Genomic DNA, 16,203 nt, shown 5'->3' with positions numbered 1-16,203 from the left:
TACTAATCTCATTTTCAATATTTTATAACCATCTGGCTTAAATTCTAGGATTTATTTAATGTTCCTTTTATTCTCCAAGGGGTTTTATAGGTGGTCCCTCTTCCCCTTATATAAAGCTGCTACTTTGATTTGTCTAATATAAAAAATTGCTATCACTTATTAGGGCCAGCTCTGAGGTTATAATGTATAGCTGCCATATGATGTATGGGCACCATACCCGCAGAATGCTTATGGCCAGTCATCAGATGGATTTCATCAGAGTCATGAATAGTGGGACGCCTGGGTATGCTGAGAGATAATTTGAGGCTCTGTGCTGGCTCATACAGGCCACGTAGTGCTTTCTCAGGGTTCCATATTGTGAAGTCCACAGGTAAAATAAGTGGGGTAAGAAAGATTTGTGTACCTTGTAGAACAGAGATATTTGGCCTAGAATCTTTCCAACTCTGACTCAAAAAAGATACATGCAGAGGGAATGAGAATTCAACAGAAAAAGTCTCTAAGGAAAGGACCAATAAAAAAAAAAACAGAGTGTAGAAAAGGCAGTGCTATAACCTATGTGCCAAAAGCTAGATGGGAGAAAGAGTAGGTTTAAACGGCTCCCACACAAGCAGGGCATAATGCTGTTTTATGTGTTTCGGTTTAAAGTGCATACATTGACAAAAAGCCTTGCAGTAGTATTGTGGAATTCACCAGAGAGATGAAACCAGTATTCATGGGTCTCTGAGACAGAAAGCTGGTTCACAAGTTCATTTCCTGCTGTGAACCGAGCGCTAAGATTCCATGAGTCTGAAATAACAATGTTTTGAAGGATTGATCTTCTCAAAATTTTACATAGACATGGAATGGGTGACTCCGATGTCTGATGATGTATGAGACTGTGGAGCTGTGGAGCTGCAGGGCTGCAAGGAGGCGAGGTTGTGGGGCCGTGGAACTGAGAGTTTGCCACAAGCACATTCCATGAAAATCTTTGTCCTCTGCAGTCTGAGATCTGGTTGAATGGCTGCTTCTATGACCCCATTTCCTGATAGCTAAAAGGTGACTTGAGAGTTTTTCCATTGTAATCGAGAGCATCCAGAAGTTTAGCCATTACAATGATAAAACTGGGTCTTATTTCTTTCTTATTTCTTAAATGCAACAACCATTTCTATTTTCAGGGAAAAGAATCCATTATATCGAGAGCCAGATAACTTGCCTATGACACTCAATACTGTAACAATAACAAAATTGGGGTATTTACTTTCTTTTAAAGTTCATGTTCTTTATTTCTGTGGAGGGATATGCTGATTTCATAGATCATATTGAATTTCAGTTAGCACTAAATTATGATTAGTAACACAGTAGAAACTACACTGGGGATAAGAAGAAGAAATGTGAGTAGAGAAAACTGTTGAAGAGACAAGGACTGTTGTTCATGCCTACTCATGTTCCCAGATGTTTGATGACAGTGTTCTAGAAGGGCAGAGGAAAGACTAAATTGCCAAGTGTCTTTCTTGAGTCCTGAAACCACTACTGAACCTAATCCCAGTTTATTTTCAGCCTGGCCATTCTTTTCCTTCCAAATTGAGTGTGGCTACAGGGAAGACCATGAACAGCATGGGAGGAATAAAAATGTACTAAGAAGATAGCTCAGTGGTTAAGTGCTGCCTTGTCATGTAACTTAAAGGATCAGAGTTTGGATCCCCAGAACTCATGTAACTACCAAGTGGGATTGCTGACCCAGAGGAAATTCCAAACTCAGAAGGCAGAGCCAGGGGATCCCTGGAGCAAGCTGCCCAGTGAGATTAGCCTCATCAGCAAACTCCGGGTCTGACTGAGACTTCCTATCTCAAAGAGTAAGGAGGAAGGGCAATGACGAGTCTTAGCATCAACCCTGGGCCTCCACATGTGCACCAGCATCCAAGCACAACACATGTATCAGCACACATATACACACGAACACACACACACACAAATGGCCCTGTATCAATGGTTTTTTCATCACATTTATTTTGTGTTATTCAATAGATAATGACCAACAAATGGAAATTTACAGTCAATAGACAAGAGAGCAACAAGTGTTCAAGAAAAAGAGAAGTGGATTGAAATTAGGTCAAAAAGGAATTTACAATGTGGATATATTACCTAAACAGAAATAATGGAATGTAAACATGTCCTGGTGGAGGCACATAAGGGGAAGCCTATACCCTGAAGTTGGCGGCCGTCATTTCTGACTTCTGTCTTGGAAGGCAAATGGCACACCAGACCACGTTGCCAAGACTGTGACCTTTACATAGCCTGTGGACACTGGAATTGTTTCCTCTCCTTCCTTCATAATAGCATATTCATTTTCCTTCATAATAGCATATTTCACTGCTTATAGATACAGTTAGGATCTTGGTCAAACAGTTTAATGCATAGACACGCATATGCACATGCACATTCCTTATTTAAAGAAGAAGGGAACAGCATACATTTGGATTTGTTTTTCTTTATTTATCTCCTATACCTTGTTAAATCCTCTTCATGAGCTTTCTCCATCTACCATTTGGGTGGGAAGGAAGCAGGAAAGGGTAGGGCTCAGGAATTATCATATGTACACAAATAACACCTACAACTGTTCACAGACTCACAGTTGTTCTATTACATTTGGTGTCATCTAAACACTGACTGACATAAGATTTACTGGTGGGCACAATAACTGTATGTGACAACTTCACCTGGTCCGTTTGTTCAGATATCAATTTGAATACTCCTATTCTACCTCCCCGAGTGTGAACTGAACTTGGGTTCCTGCTGTCACTCCATATCTTCTCTTCAGCAGTTTTTATTGTATAGATGTTCAATGAGTCTCTCCATTTTTTTCTCTCTACTTTCCTTGGAATCTCTGAACTCTGCTGGGGAACTAAGCTTATTTCATTTACCAAAGTGATAAATTGTGATCACTCAAAATTCACCTGCAAAAAGAGGAAACAAGATAATAGTTTCTGACAGTCATTGTAAATATCACTTATTTTTTAACAAACCAAGATGTTCTTTGGGGCTAAGAATATAGTTTTGTGTAGAGTGCGTGTGTAGTATGCATGAGGCTCTTAATTCAGTTTTCACTACTAAAAACAAAAGTTTTCTTTGGAATTGATGTGTATCCTGAATGTTATCAGTACTGATGAGACTCCTCAGTGTCATAAACACTTGTCACTTGAATGTATACTGCATTCACTTGTGTAAAAGACAGTGAGGTGACACCCTCTGTCCAGTGTCCGAGTGGATGATAAGCAGAGCTGCTCTCCCTTGCCTCTGCATCTCTGTCCCAGCTTGCCTCCATTTGAATGGAGTGATAAAGGCAGATGAGGATATAGTCAAATCTTTCCATATCGTCTCCAGCATCTTGGTTCTAGCCTCATGTTTTTTCTCTCAGTTCAAGTGCAGGAGGGAAGAGGACTCCTAATGGAGAGATCCTGTTCCAAGAAACAGAGCCACACTTCTCTTGAGAAGTGGCTTAGGTAATGGATAAATGTGTGAGAGACTGCAGAATCAGATAGCCTGCACTTAGTTGCTAGACATTTTGGAGCAGTCACTTGCCTTCTGTCACCTCACTTACAAAACAGGACACTTATAGTTCCTGCTCTTCGGGTATACAGTGAGAATTAGATGAGTTTCCATTTGTAAGATTTTTAAATCAATGGCAGAGTGTATATACCGGAAGCAAAATTGAGTTATTTAGCTATAGCTTGTCAAATCAATGAATGAAATCCTCCTACCGACATTTTAATTCTTAGATGGACTTGCCACCTTCAAGAGCTTCCTGAAGTCTGAATTCAGTGAGGAAAACCTTGAGTTCTGGGTTGCCTGTGAGGATTATAAGAAGATCAAGTCCCCAGTCAAAATGGCGGAGAAGGCAAAGCAAATTTATGAAGAATTCATCCAGACTGAGGCTCCTAAAGAGGTTGGTACTGGGGGAGGGCAGGTGGCTGAGTGCATTCACTTAAGAGTCAGATCAGCACACTCCCAGGCACAATATTTGGAGCTAAAGGCTACTGTACTTATAAGTACAGTACTGTGTTTGTAAGTACCAGGAAGTACCTACTGAATACAAGGGCAGTGTTACGGAGTCAAGCACATTTGACTTAAATGCTGTACAAACCACTCTGTAACCAATGCCTATTGGAGCATCTCTTCAGTACCATGCAACCAACCTTAAGTAAGAAGGAAACCAATGTTAAGTTTGGGATGAAATGTAGGATCCAGTTTCTTCCCTTTGAAATGTAAAGTTATGAGAATTAAACAAAGAGTAGATGTAAAAAAAACACATGAATGCCAACTAATTGATGCCAGTGAATCCAGCCTTTGACAACTGTCCTTTGTTGGGGCAACAGGACTTCCATTCACTAGTACCAAATAATACAAGATAACAGTGCAAAAAGTATTTAAAGCCAACAAATATACCACTAATAGACTGCAGAAGACCAGGTATGTTCAGGTTTCAGGAAGTCTGTCTGTGCTTATCTTTGCCATTGATGAAACCAAACTGGAAAGCTTTTTGAAAAATCCAGAATGGCCACAGCCAGACCTGTCCATCTGGTCAGGTCCTGTAGTCCCACATGGTTCTCTTGACTCCAATGTGGACATTGAATTATCAACAAGGTTTGAAGTAAAGCACAGAGACGACTGATTGAGCCCTTTGAGTAGTCAGTGATCTATTATAGATGATCTGTAAAGGGAAAGATTCCTCTCATCTGTTTTCTTTTGCTTATATAATAAATCTTATGGAGGCAACCTGAGATATTTATTCCTTTGTCTGTGTAGTATCCTTAGCTGGTCCTTTCAAGAGACAGACGTGGGTGTGGAGATACAGTGGGAATGGCAGAGCACTTTGTTAGCATCGGCAGGTCCCAGATTTAATCCTCTGGTACAGACTAACCACACAGTAGACCAAGCACTGGTTCATCCCTGTTTGTTTTATGGTTAAACTGCTGCTTTCTGGCTTGTTTTTGACAAAGATTGGTTCTAAAACTATGCCAAGGGTCCCTGGCCACCAAGTGTTCTTTGCTGTCATCAGAAGGCAGGAAGCCTAATGAGTAGAAAGTCTGTGAAATCAAGCATTAGTTTACCTGCATTCAAGTCCATTTGATAAAGCACTTGTCAGAGAGATGATCTCGAGACATTTAATATATATATATTTAATGTATATATATATGTATTTTTTTCTTACGTTGTTGAACGATGAAATAACATATGCATAGATTGGCTACTGTTGGAGGACACCTGGTAGGCGTCTAATGCCAGGTGAATCGGAATCCAAGTCACGTGTTCACTGCAGCACCAGTTGCCTCACCCCACACTTTCTGAAACAGCAGTGGTCTTTCTTTCTTTGCATGCCATCCCTTCTACCTTGCCTCTCGATGGTGAGAATTCTGTCGCTCTGGCACCCTCATCAAACCTGAAGCCTAAGCAGACTCAGTAACCATGTTTCCTGGCCCACAGGTGAACATCGACCATTTCACTAAAGACATCACCATGAAGAACCTGGTGGAACCTTCCCCGAGAAGTTTTGATCTAGCCCAGAAAAGAATCCATGCCCTGATGGAGAAGGATTCGCTGCCCCGCTTTGTGCGCTCTGAGTTTTATAAGGAGTTAATCAAGTAGTAATCTGATCAGGCTTCAAAAAATCCACCCTGTGAGTTGAGTTTCATCTTCTGTAATAACACAGCATCCCCCTAGTCCTGCACATTTTCCTATAACAGCTTTGTCCAAGATATCCAAAGGCAAATCCTAGACTGTGTTGCTAACTCTTTTGCTTGTGTTGACTTGGAGGTGGATCTGTTGTCTCCTAAGGGCCTTCACTCCTATTTCTTCTTTCTGACTGCTTTATAATGAAGGTCTGTCTACCAAGTTTCTGCTCGACTGAGTCACTGAAAAAAAATCTTGTTTAATGTAAAACTGTCTGTGAAAAGTATAGGTGATAGATTGTTCTTTAACTGGGCTGAAAAGACAAAAAGAAGCAAGGGTCCCCTTTCAAGGGGATTTGGTTGGTTTTCTTTATTGTTTTAATTCTCATCCTCTAATGATTTCTGAATTCAGCTAGTAAAAAGCAGGGAGATGTCCATAAGGCTGCCATCACTTGATTTTTAAGCAAGCACATTATTTACCATACTGAGCTCTCCCTCCTAGAATACCTTTGTATTAGCTGGACATTCTAAAGAAGAGATACAATGAATAGAGTATGCTTTACAAAATCAATCTGAAGAGATTTCATTTAAATTCAGCTCTCACACCTCCAAGTCAGCCTTTGACTCTCTCGATTAGAAATGCTAAGTACCCCAAAAACCTAATTGAACTATTTCTTGAGTAATGAAAACAATTTTGACTTTAAATATTTTATTCATACTAGTGGAAATATCAAAATGTCTGAAAATTCCCAAAAGAGTTACAAATTCACTTACATGGCTCCTGTTTTGGAGACCTCGATTGGCCATGCTTGCACACTGTGTGAGTGGCTAGGCTTGTCAGCGGAGGGTGAGGTGGGCAGGAAGGACGCCTCAAGGGCAGTGCTGTGAGGCTACAAAAGAGAGCTTCAGTAGTCAATGGCCTCATTATATATCTGTATCTCTATATAACTTTAAATTTAAAGCAATATATACACACATATATATATATTCTTCTAACATATAAGGCAGTAGATGGGAGGTAAGTATTCTGGCTCCAAAAGAGAAACCAAATGTGTTAAAGTTGGCTTAGAAACTTTTTGGAGGAAAGAACTCTCTGTGTTAGTAGCGGTTTCTATGGTAACAAGAAGAAAATACATTCTTTTAAATCTGAGAAATTAGAAAAAGTGGGATGACCTTTGGAGGAAAAGAATGTGTAGCACTTATTTAGCATTCCTTCCCCCTCCTCCCCCTGCTCTCCAGCTTCCCTTGAGCAAATTGTGTGAGAAAGTATGAAACTTAGTGTGTGAGCCTGTGGTACTTGTGTCTCACTCTTCCAGAGAGCACAGCCATGGCTGAACGTGGGTCTGGCATGTAGGGAAGTGTTGGGACTAAATTGTGATCAATGGACAAGAGGATTCGCTTCTTGTTCTTGAAGGAAGCCTATGATTAGCCTCGGAACTGACCCATAATCTGGGTTTCTGTCTGAGTTTGATATAGTTCTGGATTGAGGGTCACATTGATATTTAAATCAAATCGGCAAAAAGAGACCATCAGTTCAAAAGAAACTGAGGAGGCTGTGTCTCATGTGTGTCTGTTAGAACAGGGTAGTTAATGTAAACAGACACACACACACACACACACACTTCTATATAGAGGACACCTTTTGAAAGGCAGACTCAAATGCATGGAAATATTTTATTCTCTTCTCATACTCCAAGCACCATCATCATTTAATGTATAATTTGGACTTTAAGCAATTTTTCATTTCAAATTCAGGAGATGAACTTAATGAAAAAACAAGTTTTTCTTTTATCCCATCTACGGATTTCACTTGACTGATGCATTCTCTGTATAAAATCCATTCCAACAAGAATTAGATTACTTACTGAACAGCAGTGGGCATCCATTAACAAATCAATTAATAAACTAATAAGCACTCCTTTCTAGGGTTTTGCCAAACTATTCCATCACACAAGTGGTGGTTTAAGAATTGCTTAAGTGGCTAGTCAATTTGGAGGAATGACTTTCACTCCTGAAACTTAACAGGCATTTGCATCACTTCCTGGGAATTTAGCAGATTTGAAAGATAATGGGACACAAGGAGAAGGGGAATAAAGCAGAAAGAGGAAATAGCAAAGAAGTAAGTGCCCAGTCCTGTGATATTAGCCCTCTGACTAGGAAACAGAGAGGAACAGCCCAGTGTGAAAGAAGACCAAACTGTATCATACTGTTATCCTGGGGGTTTGCAGAAAGGCATTTCAGGCTCACAATGAGGCAAGGCAAAGACGTTCATCTTAAAATCCTACAGGAAACGGACTAGAGAAAATAGCAACTATGGAGGGCTTCTATTCCATTAAACCTGTGGGTGCCAGGAAGCAGGGAGTGGAGGGGCCAGTTTGGAGCAGCCAAGCATCCAAACCCCAGAGCTAAGGAACTCTAGGCAGGTTTGGGATATAGAGTCGTGGTGTAAAGGCTCTCGAGCATTGAGTTTCCCTCTATTCTACAAGCATTCTAGCACCCATTTAACATCCTCTTAGTACAAAGCCCTCTGGTGAACAATTTAAAAGTCACTTCTACTGTTAAACACACTTTCCCTAAATAAGTCCAGTGGCTAAGGAGAGCAATTGATAACCAAAGAAAAGTTTCCTGTAGCCCCAGTAACCACTGTGGGACTGAAAAGGTTGACTTTCACCACTGGATATATCCGGGACACTAAATGGAAGCTTATAGGAGAGAATGGTGACTACAACACATAGTCAGAATCTTTGGAGTTTTATTCTTAATTAACTGTTTACTATTAATCATATACATCAAGTAGAGAAGCTATGTAGCCATCGTACTCATATCCAGTTAAACATGCTTCTTACAAGTTATCCCTTCCCTCATTTGACATGCCTTTTTCCTCCTCAATCACTTACCCTCCTCTCTTCCCTCTCTGAAACATTGTGTCTCACTGTACTTCAGTAATAATGAATATGTTAAGAGCACTTAAGTTCCTGTCTAGGAAGAGGTACAGGCAAAAGCATAGCCAAAATAAAGGGGGATGCTGAGAAACATGCCACAGGAGGAAAGTAACCTCAATAATGTTTGACAAATATTCTGTCATGAAATCATCAGGACGTAAAGGAACGTAAAAGAATGCAGTTTTGGATTTTTTTTAAATTCTACAGCTTGGGAAGTCGTTTTTTGAGGGTAGAATGGAATAGAAATGAGAGGCTTTAGTAAGTCCTGTACCGACATTTTACTCATAAGTTTTAAATTCTGGACCAATTATGTTTGTTTTCTGTTAACTGTATCCAATATTTTGTGTAATATGTAACTCACTCTTTTTTGGTATGTAACTCACTCTTACTGATAATAAAATAAATATTAACCTATAACAGAAATCACATATTATATTAAATACTTATCTATGGAATGGTTTCCCACATTCTCTTGACTTCCAAACATTGTTTCAGGAAGCATTTTTTCCTTAGGAAAGGATAATTTCTTCTCCACACTACTTACAACATGTGAAATTTTGATCCATGGAAGGGATCCCCACCAACAAGAGTCATCCCAAAAGAGGCTGCTAAACAAAACTCAGAAAGCAAAAAATACGAAGTATTGAATCTCCTAGTGACCACTTCTCCTTAGGGTGGGGTAGAAATCACCTGTTGACCCAGCTGCTGGCCTTGTGAGAAGCAGGCTGAGAATGTGGTTAGTTTGAATCCTGTAATATCCAGTGCACATAGTAATTCTTTTCTTTCCACATATTGGTGAAAAGGCATAAATCCCAGAGTCACTGCGAACACTTCAAATCCCATGATTTTGAATCTGATTCTAAGATAATTTAGATGAGGAGTTACAGTCACACCTGGTGGAATTGGGACTGGATAGAAGGGCAAAGCTCGTGTGAAAAATGAAAAGGAAATTGGAGGCGATAAATAAGATCAGAAACAAAGATGAGAATTTGGGAAAGAGAAACAGGGAGAGATTCCTGGAGAGCAACTGAAGTGAGTTGTCATAAGGCCTAACTATATGTAACACAGATGTAATGCCCCCAATTCATTTCAATACCATCTATTTTCATGATTTTTAGTTATCTTGAATGAGTTTCCAGCAAAAAGTATTACTAATAAAAAAACACAGACACTTTAGGTGACATTGTCGATGTCACTGTGGAGGCAGTGGCAGAGCAGTTTAGAAATCTGATCAACCCTCACACTCCTGATTGGTCGCCAGGATCAGAGGAACTCTCTTGAGACCTGGGCGTTATGGGCTTTAACTTGAGCAAAGCAGGCCAAATGAACCCAGATCCAAGTGAAACCCAGTCCTGTCAGGTAAACCACGTCAGAAAGGCAGGCTCTCTAAGCTAGAAAATCTCCTAGGCAATTTTGAGAAATTGACATTTTATGAATTATTGGTGTATGAATTACTTTCCTGTTACTGTGACAGAACACCATGAGTAGGAGCAGCTTAAGGAAAGGAAGATGTAGGAGGAAAACAGAACTCCGCCATTAGCCATGTGACTTATTAAAGGAACATACAGATAAGGTAATAAAAGAGCGGTTTACCACACCACTAACCACACCCACTTTAGGCATGACTAAAGACGTATATGGACGTAGGCGGTGAAGATTTATTTTGGCTTGTGGTGTCAGAAAGATGAGAGTTCACAATGACCAAGCAGAGGCATAGAGGCTGCAACAGGAAACTGAGAGCTCACATCTTGAACCACAAGCACAAAGCAGAAAAAGCAAACTACAAACAGGGCAGTGCTATAATCTCCCAATGTCCACCCAAGGGACGTACTTCCTCCAGCAAAAGAGCTCCTAAAGCTTGACACACAGCATGGCCAACTGGGGACCAAGTGTTCAAATGCCTGAGACTGTGTGGCACAGTTCTCATTCAAACCGCCACAATCAGTGTTATTCAAACCACAGTCTTCCCCATGGCTTCTCTTTTCATGGCCTCTGGGTGCAGTCTTTGTTTGAATGAGTCTCGTCAGGCCAGTTCTTGGTTTTTTCAAATAATCCACTGTTTGGTCAAAACCTACCCTCTTAATGATTTGACTTCTTAAAAAAATCAAAGACATGGATGATAATTTTATTCAAAGACAAGCTTATGAGTCCTTGCTCTGTTTGGCAGACAGGTTTCCTAGCCAGATAGTAAGGTCTCTTTGAGACAACATTTCCAAGTTGTCTTCACCATGGGCTATCAAGTGGACTGGCGTGACTACAACCACACTCAGACAAATGGTGCTTCGAGCAACTGGAAGGACTGTGACGTGTGACATCTGTCTTGAATTATGCTGCTAAATGCCCAAAGTCTATTTGCTTCCAAACAGAATTCTTGAAAAACATAAGACACTTAAAAAGGTATTAGAGCACAAACAGAAGCTTAAATGAATAAGGGTGAGCAGAGATAGATGCATCTTTGTTTCCTTTGACTGAATATTTATTTAGACTTCTTAGTTTAGCAACTAAAACTCCAACCTACTCAGGTTTCTCTAGCAACCTAGCAACTAACTGACAATGAGTAGATAGAAGTGATAAAGATTTTTTAAAATTCCAAGTTCAGAAAATCTTGTCACTTTCAGGATGGAGAGTCACTTCTCTCTACAAAGGTTCCCTTCAGCTGAGAGACCGGAAGCTGGGGCATACAGATTTGGAGTCTGTCATGGACTCTCCTACATAGTCAAATCCCCACAGTGCCCACAGTGGTCACAGACAGGGATACATCACTGCCATCCTGATGATTCCTCCACCCTGTCTCCAATTCATCAATGAGGAACTTGGGTTCTGCAGAAGTCTAGTGATTTTTCTTCTGTCATGGATAATGTCAGTATTCTTCTAGATAATCCATTTGTGTACACTCATGTGCACACGCACACACACACACACAATATTTTCAAAGTTAAAAACACAGGACAAAATGCTAAAGAAATCCCCAACTCTACAGCCACTAGCATTCATGTGTATCTCTCAAGCTGTCATTTGCAACTCACTGTCCATCACTCAAAGTTCTCCATCATGTACTAGTTCTCATAGGAAGAATAACACATAATCCAGGAGCTTTGTGAGACAAAGAAGAAAACAACTGAGAGTATTGGATCAGATTGTTCTGAACTTTGGATGGCTTCCCATGCCCTGTAGCTATCCTTAGACAGCAGACCTCAAAGACAGAAGATCTTGCAGAGTGGTATGTGCAGACCCATACAAGCAACTTCATCGTTCATTGACTGAGTAACACCTCACATACCCACTCATTTAAAACTCACTCAAGGGCTGGGGGTACATTCCTGGAATGCACAAAGTTCTGGGGTCAATCCTGAGCATAGTGTATACCAGGCTTGGTAGTACATACCTGGAATCCCAGAACCCAGGGGTAGAGAGAGGAGGACTAGAAGTTCAAGACCATCTTCAAATAAGTAGAAAATCTAAGTCCAGCTCCAGCCTGTACTATATGAGACCCTGTCTCAAAAAGAGAAAAGTAAAAGCCCAGACATTGCTGTTAATGCAAAATACGAATTTACTTCAAAAAATTCTGAAGTATTAACTGCCTGCCATTTGGGATAATTTAAATCAAAATACAGTAGTATTACAGATAGTCTCCCTCAGAAACCACTTGTACATTGAACAGGTTGTCCTAACTAAAAATTGACTGCCATCACTCTGATGAATAGTATCCTAAGTCTTCAGCTGTCACACATGGCTCTCTAAGCTGGCAAGCCAACATGCTACTCAAAGCCCTGAAAGCTCCTACTATGCCAACCTCTCTCTTGTTCAAGGCCTTTCATTAGTTTCCACTGAATTCACCCAATTAACACACAGACCATTTTGGGGAATTTAGTAATCCAATGTCACCTTCTGAAAAGACACTCTCTTGACCCCCTCCAGACCAAATCTAAGCACAATGGTTGACACCCCTCTAGAATGATCAGGAAATCCTCTTGGAAGAATGTTAACAAAACAAAGGTGGTAATCCATGCAAAAGGCATGCAGAAAAATGTGCAGATACCATCTCCTCCTAAATTCCTAGGAAGACAGACAAATGAAGAAAATTGAAATTAATATGGCTTCTAGCTCTACCCTTAGGTAACAATGGTCCTCACACACACTGACATTCACGGTGATAAATACCAACTCAGCGAAGAGCAGCAAAGGCTGCTACCAAAGCAGATGGGCCACTGTAGGGCCATCAATAACCACAGAATCCCCTGGGCTCAGTCCCTACTGTGTTTCCTTCAAGGTGTCTGCACTACACACGCTGGTCTCTGACACTGGCACCTTTTCTAAATAAGTAGGTCAGGCATCTATCATGCTCTTTGTTTCCATGCATCTCCAGCCAATTTTCTAAGCAGGAACTGGAAAGGGAGAAGAGTAAATGAATTGTCTAGATTCTTTTCTCTGGCAGGTAACCATTTCGTGACTTTTCATTCTGATACCAGTTCTGTCTCACAGTGGGTGGTAAACATGGAGGGCAGGCTAATCTCACTCATTTGAACCCCTGCTTGCTTCCTCCAAAAAGGCTTAATGGCATTGGGGATTTGTTTCTTCCCAGTGTACTCTCTTACAATGACTAACTGTAAGTAAAGGAAATAAAATAGCCTATATTTTTAGCTTGTATGAAGGGGTCTTTTATTTTATTAATCAGCCCTCAATAAAGCATTGGCATATGAGGATCAAGGGAGTTGAAATCCAAATGAAAGCATTTATTTACAACCTAACCCCTCAAACCAAGTGGCAGTCTAAAAGGAGATCTCAAAGATCCAAAAGACAGGGATTGATAAAAAACCAAGTCTGTGGCTCTTTGAACTATAAATGCAGGCATCAGAAGATGACCATAAGGCTGGGAGAATGGATTTCTAGTCACACTTCATCTCCCTCTGGTTGACTCAGTCTCCTGTGGCTTAGATTCACATAATTTGAGTTGTAGGCTACATTCTTCCTCTACAGGACCTTAGACAGCACACATAATTCCTGAGTTGAGTCATTTTACTTTTATGCTGAAAGGGTATTCTGTAGCACAGAGAGAAGTGGTCTAGAGTAAATGAAATTAGTTAAATCTACAAAAGTGTTGTAAGCTGTGAAATAAACTCCCTAAGTAGGCCAGTTGCTTCTTCCACTATCTATTGTAGTTTCCTTTCCTGTGTCGTGATAAAACACTGGGACCATAAGCAACCAAGGGAAGAAAGGGGTTGTTTAACTTATACTTCGAGGTCATGGTTCATTTTCTGAGGGAAATCAGGGCCGAAGCTCAAGTTGTTCTTGAAGCAGAAGCCAGATAGCTTAAATAGTTTTCTTCTATAGCCAAGAACCACCTACATAGGAAGTGGTGCTACCTACAATGAGATGAGCCCTCCTATATCAATTAACAATCAAGACAACCTCCCACAGACATGCCTGTGTGCCAACCTAATCTAGGTCATTCCTTGGCTGACTATAGGCTGTGTCAAGTTGACAGTTAAAACTAACTAAAGCACCATCTTTCTGGTATGAATCGTTAAGGCACAGTGATAGAAAGAGGTACATCATTAGTTATTATCAGGAGAGGTCAAATACAACATGTCATTATTTCATCTTACTACTAGTTCCTGACTGTAAGCTACAATAAGCCTGGGACTGTGTTTCAATCATTATGTACCAAGAGCTTAATATCCCCAGTTTATACAGAACTGTAAGTGGTTAACTGGTCTACCAGATGTGTGCTGGAGATGCCTTGACTCCTTAGCTACAACTATCCTATGACTTCACTATAACTACTGCCCATTCAGTTTTTCCTGACTTTATTTCACTTGGTCACCATTTTAAATTGGTAAAGTAAGTGGGTAGTATTCAAAATGCTTACTTTACATATAAGGTAACCTGAAGCTTAGAAATTTTAAGACTTTGCAAAGTCACATTGTTAATACCAACAGAATTAACAGAGACAAAACATGGAGGGCACAGAGGAATGGAGGATGGGCCCTGTGGCCAGAGTGCTCTTTCTATTTCTGTCTCTCTCTCTCCTTCCCTACTTTTCTCTTGCTTCTCTTTTTTGAGGCAGACTCTTGCTATATAGTTCAAGCTGTTCTCAAACTGACAGTGCCCTGATTCTACTTAATAAGTGCCAGGATCACATGCTCCTTTCCCAGATCTGAAGCTCATTTTCTTATGTCAGATTCTATGTAGTGTTGTTAATAAATTCAATATCTACAGTATTGGGCTGGTTTCATAGCATAGCAGCTCCTGAGTGATGGGCTGAGTGGTATCTATGTATTGATGATCCATGGTGGACATGGGTATAAGTATACAATATATATAATTTTTAAAAGTCTCTTTCATTTAGGACACCACTAAGATAGCTCCATGGAGAAAGGTATTCGTCCCTAAGCCTGACAACCTGAGTCTTGTCCCTGGAATCCACATGGTAGAAGGAGAGGCCCAACTCCTGAAAACTGTCCTCTAACCTTCACAAGTGTACTTTGGCACATCCACCACCATCAAATAAATGCAATTAAAAATTTAAACAATGAAAGCATTTCTTACTGGAGCTGGGGACATAGCTCAGTTGGTGTCAGGTTCCTCGGAGCTGTAGAACCTAACTCAGATCCTTGGCCCTGGCCATGTTCCATGCTTCTCCCAGCTACATTCTGACTTTGCCCAGACATCATGTTTGAATAACTGGAGCAATGGTACTCAGTCAGCAACTGTAAGAAAACACATTCCTAAGTTCTGGAAGACAAACAGCTCAATTTTCTGGATTAAAAATGATCACTGGAACAAGTCAAATGGATACACAAAAAAAATTTAGGGAATGGCAATCTAGAAGACTAAACACAATGATTCCAATTTGATTCTAAGTCTTGGAGAAGCAAAGCCCAGGGTTCTGGACTTTTCTGGATTTTAGAACTTTGCCCTAACTCAGTTATTTGCAGCTACCCCATATGTATACCTGAACTGGGTTCTGACTGTCTAGCAGGCTCCATGATAGCTATGGATATACCCATGAAGAAATCTCAGCCCATGGAGAAATTTCAGTCTCTGCTCTCTATGGACTTGGGAGTTTCTTGAAAAGATCTGTGTACAGATGGAGTGCCAAACTGAAGAGATAAATGACATGCAGAAGCTCAAAGTGTGGAGATCCTAAAGAAGGGAGTCTCCAGGTGGCTTCTTTTGTGCAGTCAGACCCATGAGCAAATTTCAATGTGTTGCCAACATCACACTTTCACTACTGACTACTACCTACTTATAGGAGTTAGACAGATGCTGGAGCACAGACAACCACACCCACTCTCCTTACAGTGTTAGTCCTTCCCACTGGGTGCAGGACCTCTCTCTTTCCTTCCCAATCCATTCTTTAAAGACACAGCCACAAGTCACTTATATATGGAGAGATACTGACCATACCTCCTCCAAAGATTTTATTCAACTCAGTCTCGCTAAAGTAACAATATTGTTAAGAATAAAATCATTGTTTATACTATAAGCTAGATATTTTACCTAGTGTTTGCTGCCTATCTTCACAATAGCTTAAAAGAACAAATATGAGGTAGTATTAACTTTCATTTTTGAAACTGTAAAAGAGACTTAATAAGTTACCAAGGCCACAGTGT

At 40.4% G+C, this 16,203-nt stretch overlaps 1 protein-coding gene across 1 annotated transcript in view; it reads left to right on the top strand.

The window, feature by feature from the left end:
- Nucleotides 1-9,010, top strand: part of Rgs5 (regulator of G protein signaling 5) — a 39,578-nt gene extending 30,568 nt beyond the window's left edge. The window contains exons 4-5 of the mRNA XM_005071422.4: nucleotides 3,756-3,922; nucleotides 5,461-9,010. Of these exons, the coding sequence (XP_005071479.1) occupies nucleotides 3,756-3,922; nucleotides 5,461-5,622 (329 nt within the window). The 3' untranslated portion in view covers nucleotides 5,623-9,010. The remainder of the gene's footprint in view (nucleotides 1-3,755; nucleotides 3,923-5,460) is intronic.
- The last annotated feature ends 7,193 nt before the right edge of the window (nucleotides 9,011-16,203 follow it).

Source organism: Mesocricetus auratus, unplaced genomic scaffold, assembly GCF_017639785.1.
Source record: "Mesocricetus auratus isolate SY011 unplaced genomic scaffold, BCM_Maur_2.0 Super-Scaffold_100676, whole genome shotgun sequence".
NCBI lineage: Eukaryota > Metazoa > Chordata > Mammalia > Rodentia > Cricetidae > Mesocricetus > Mesocricetus auratus.
This window is presented reverse-complemented; position numbering and strand designations above follow the sequence as displayed.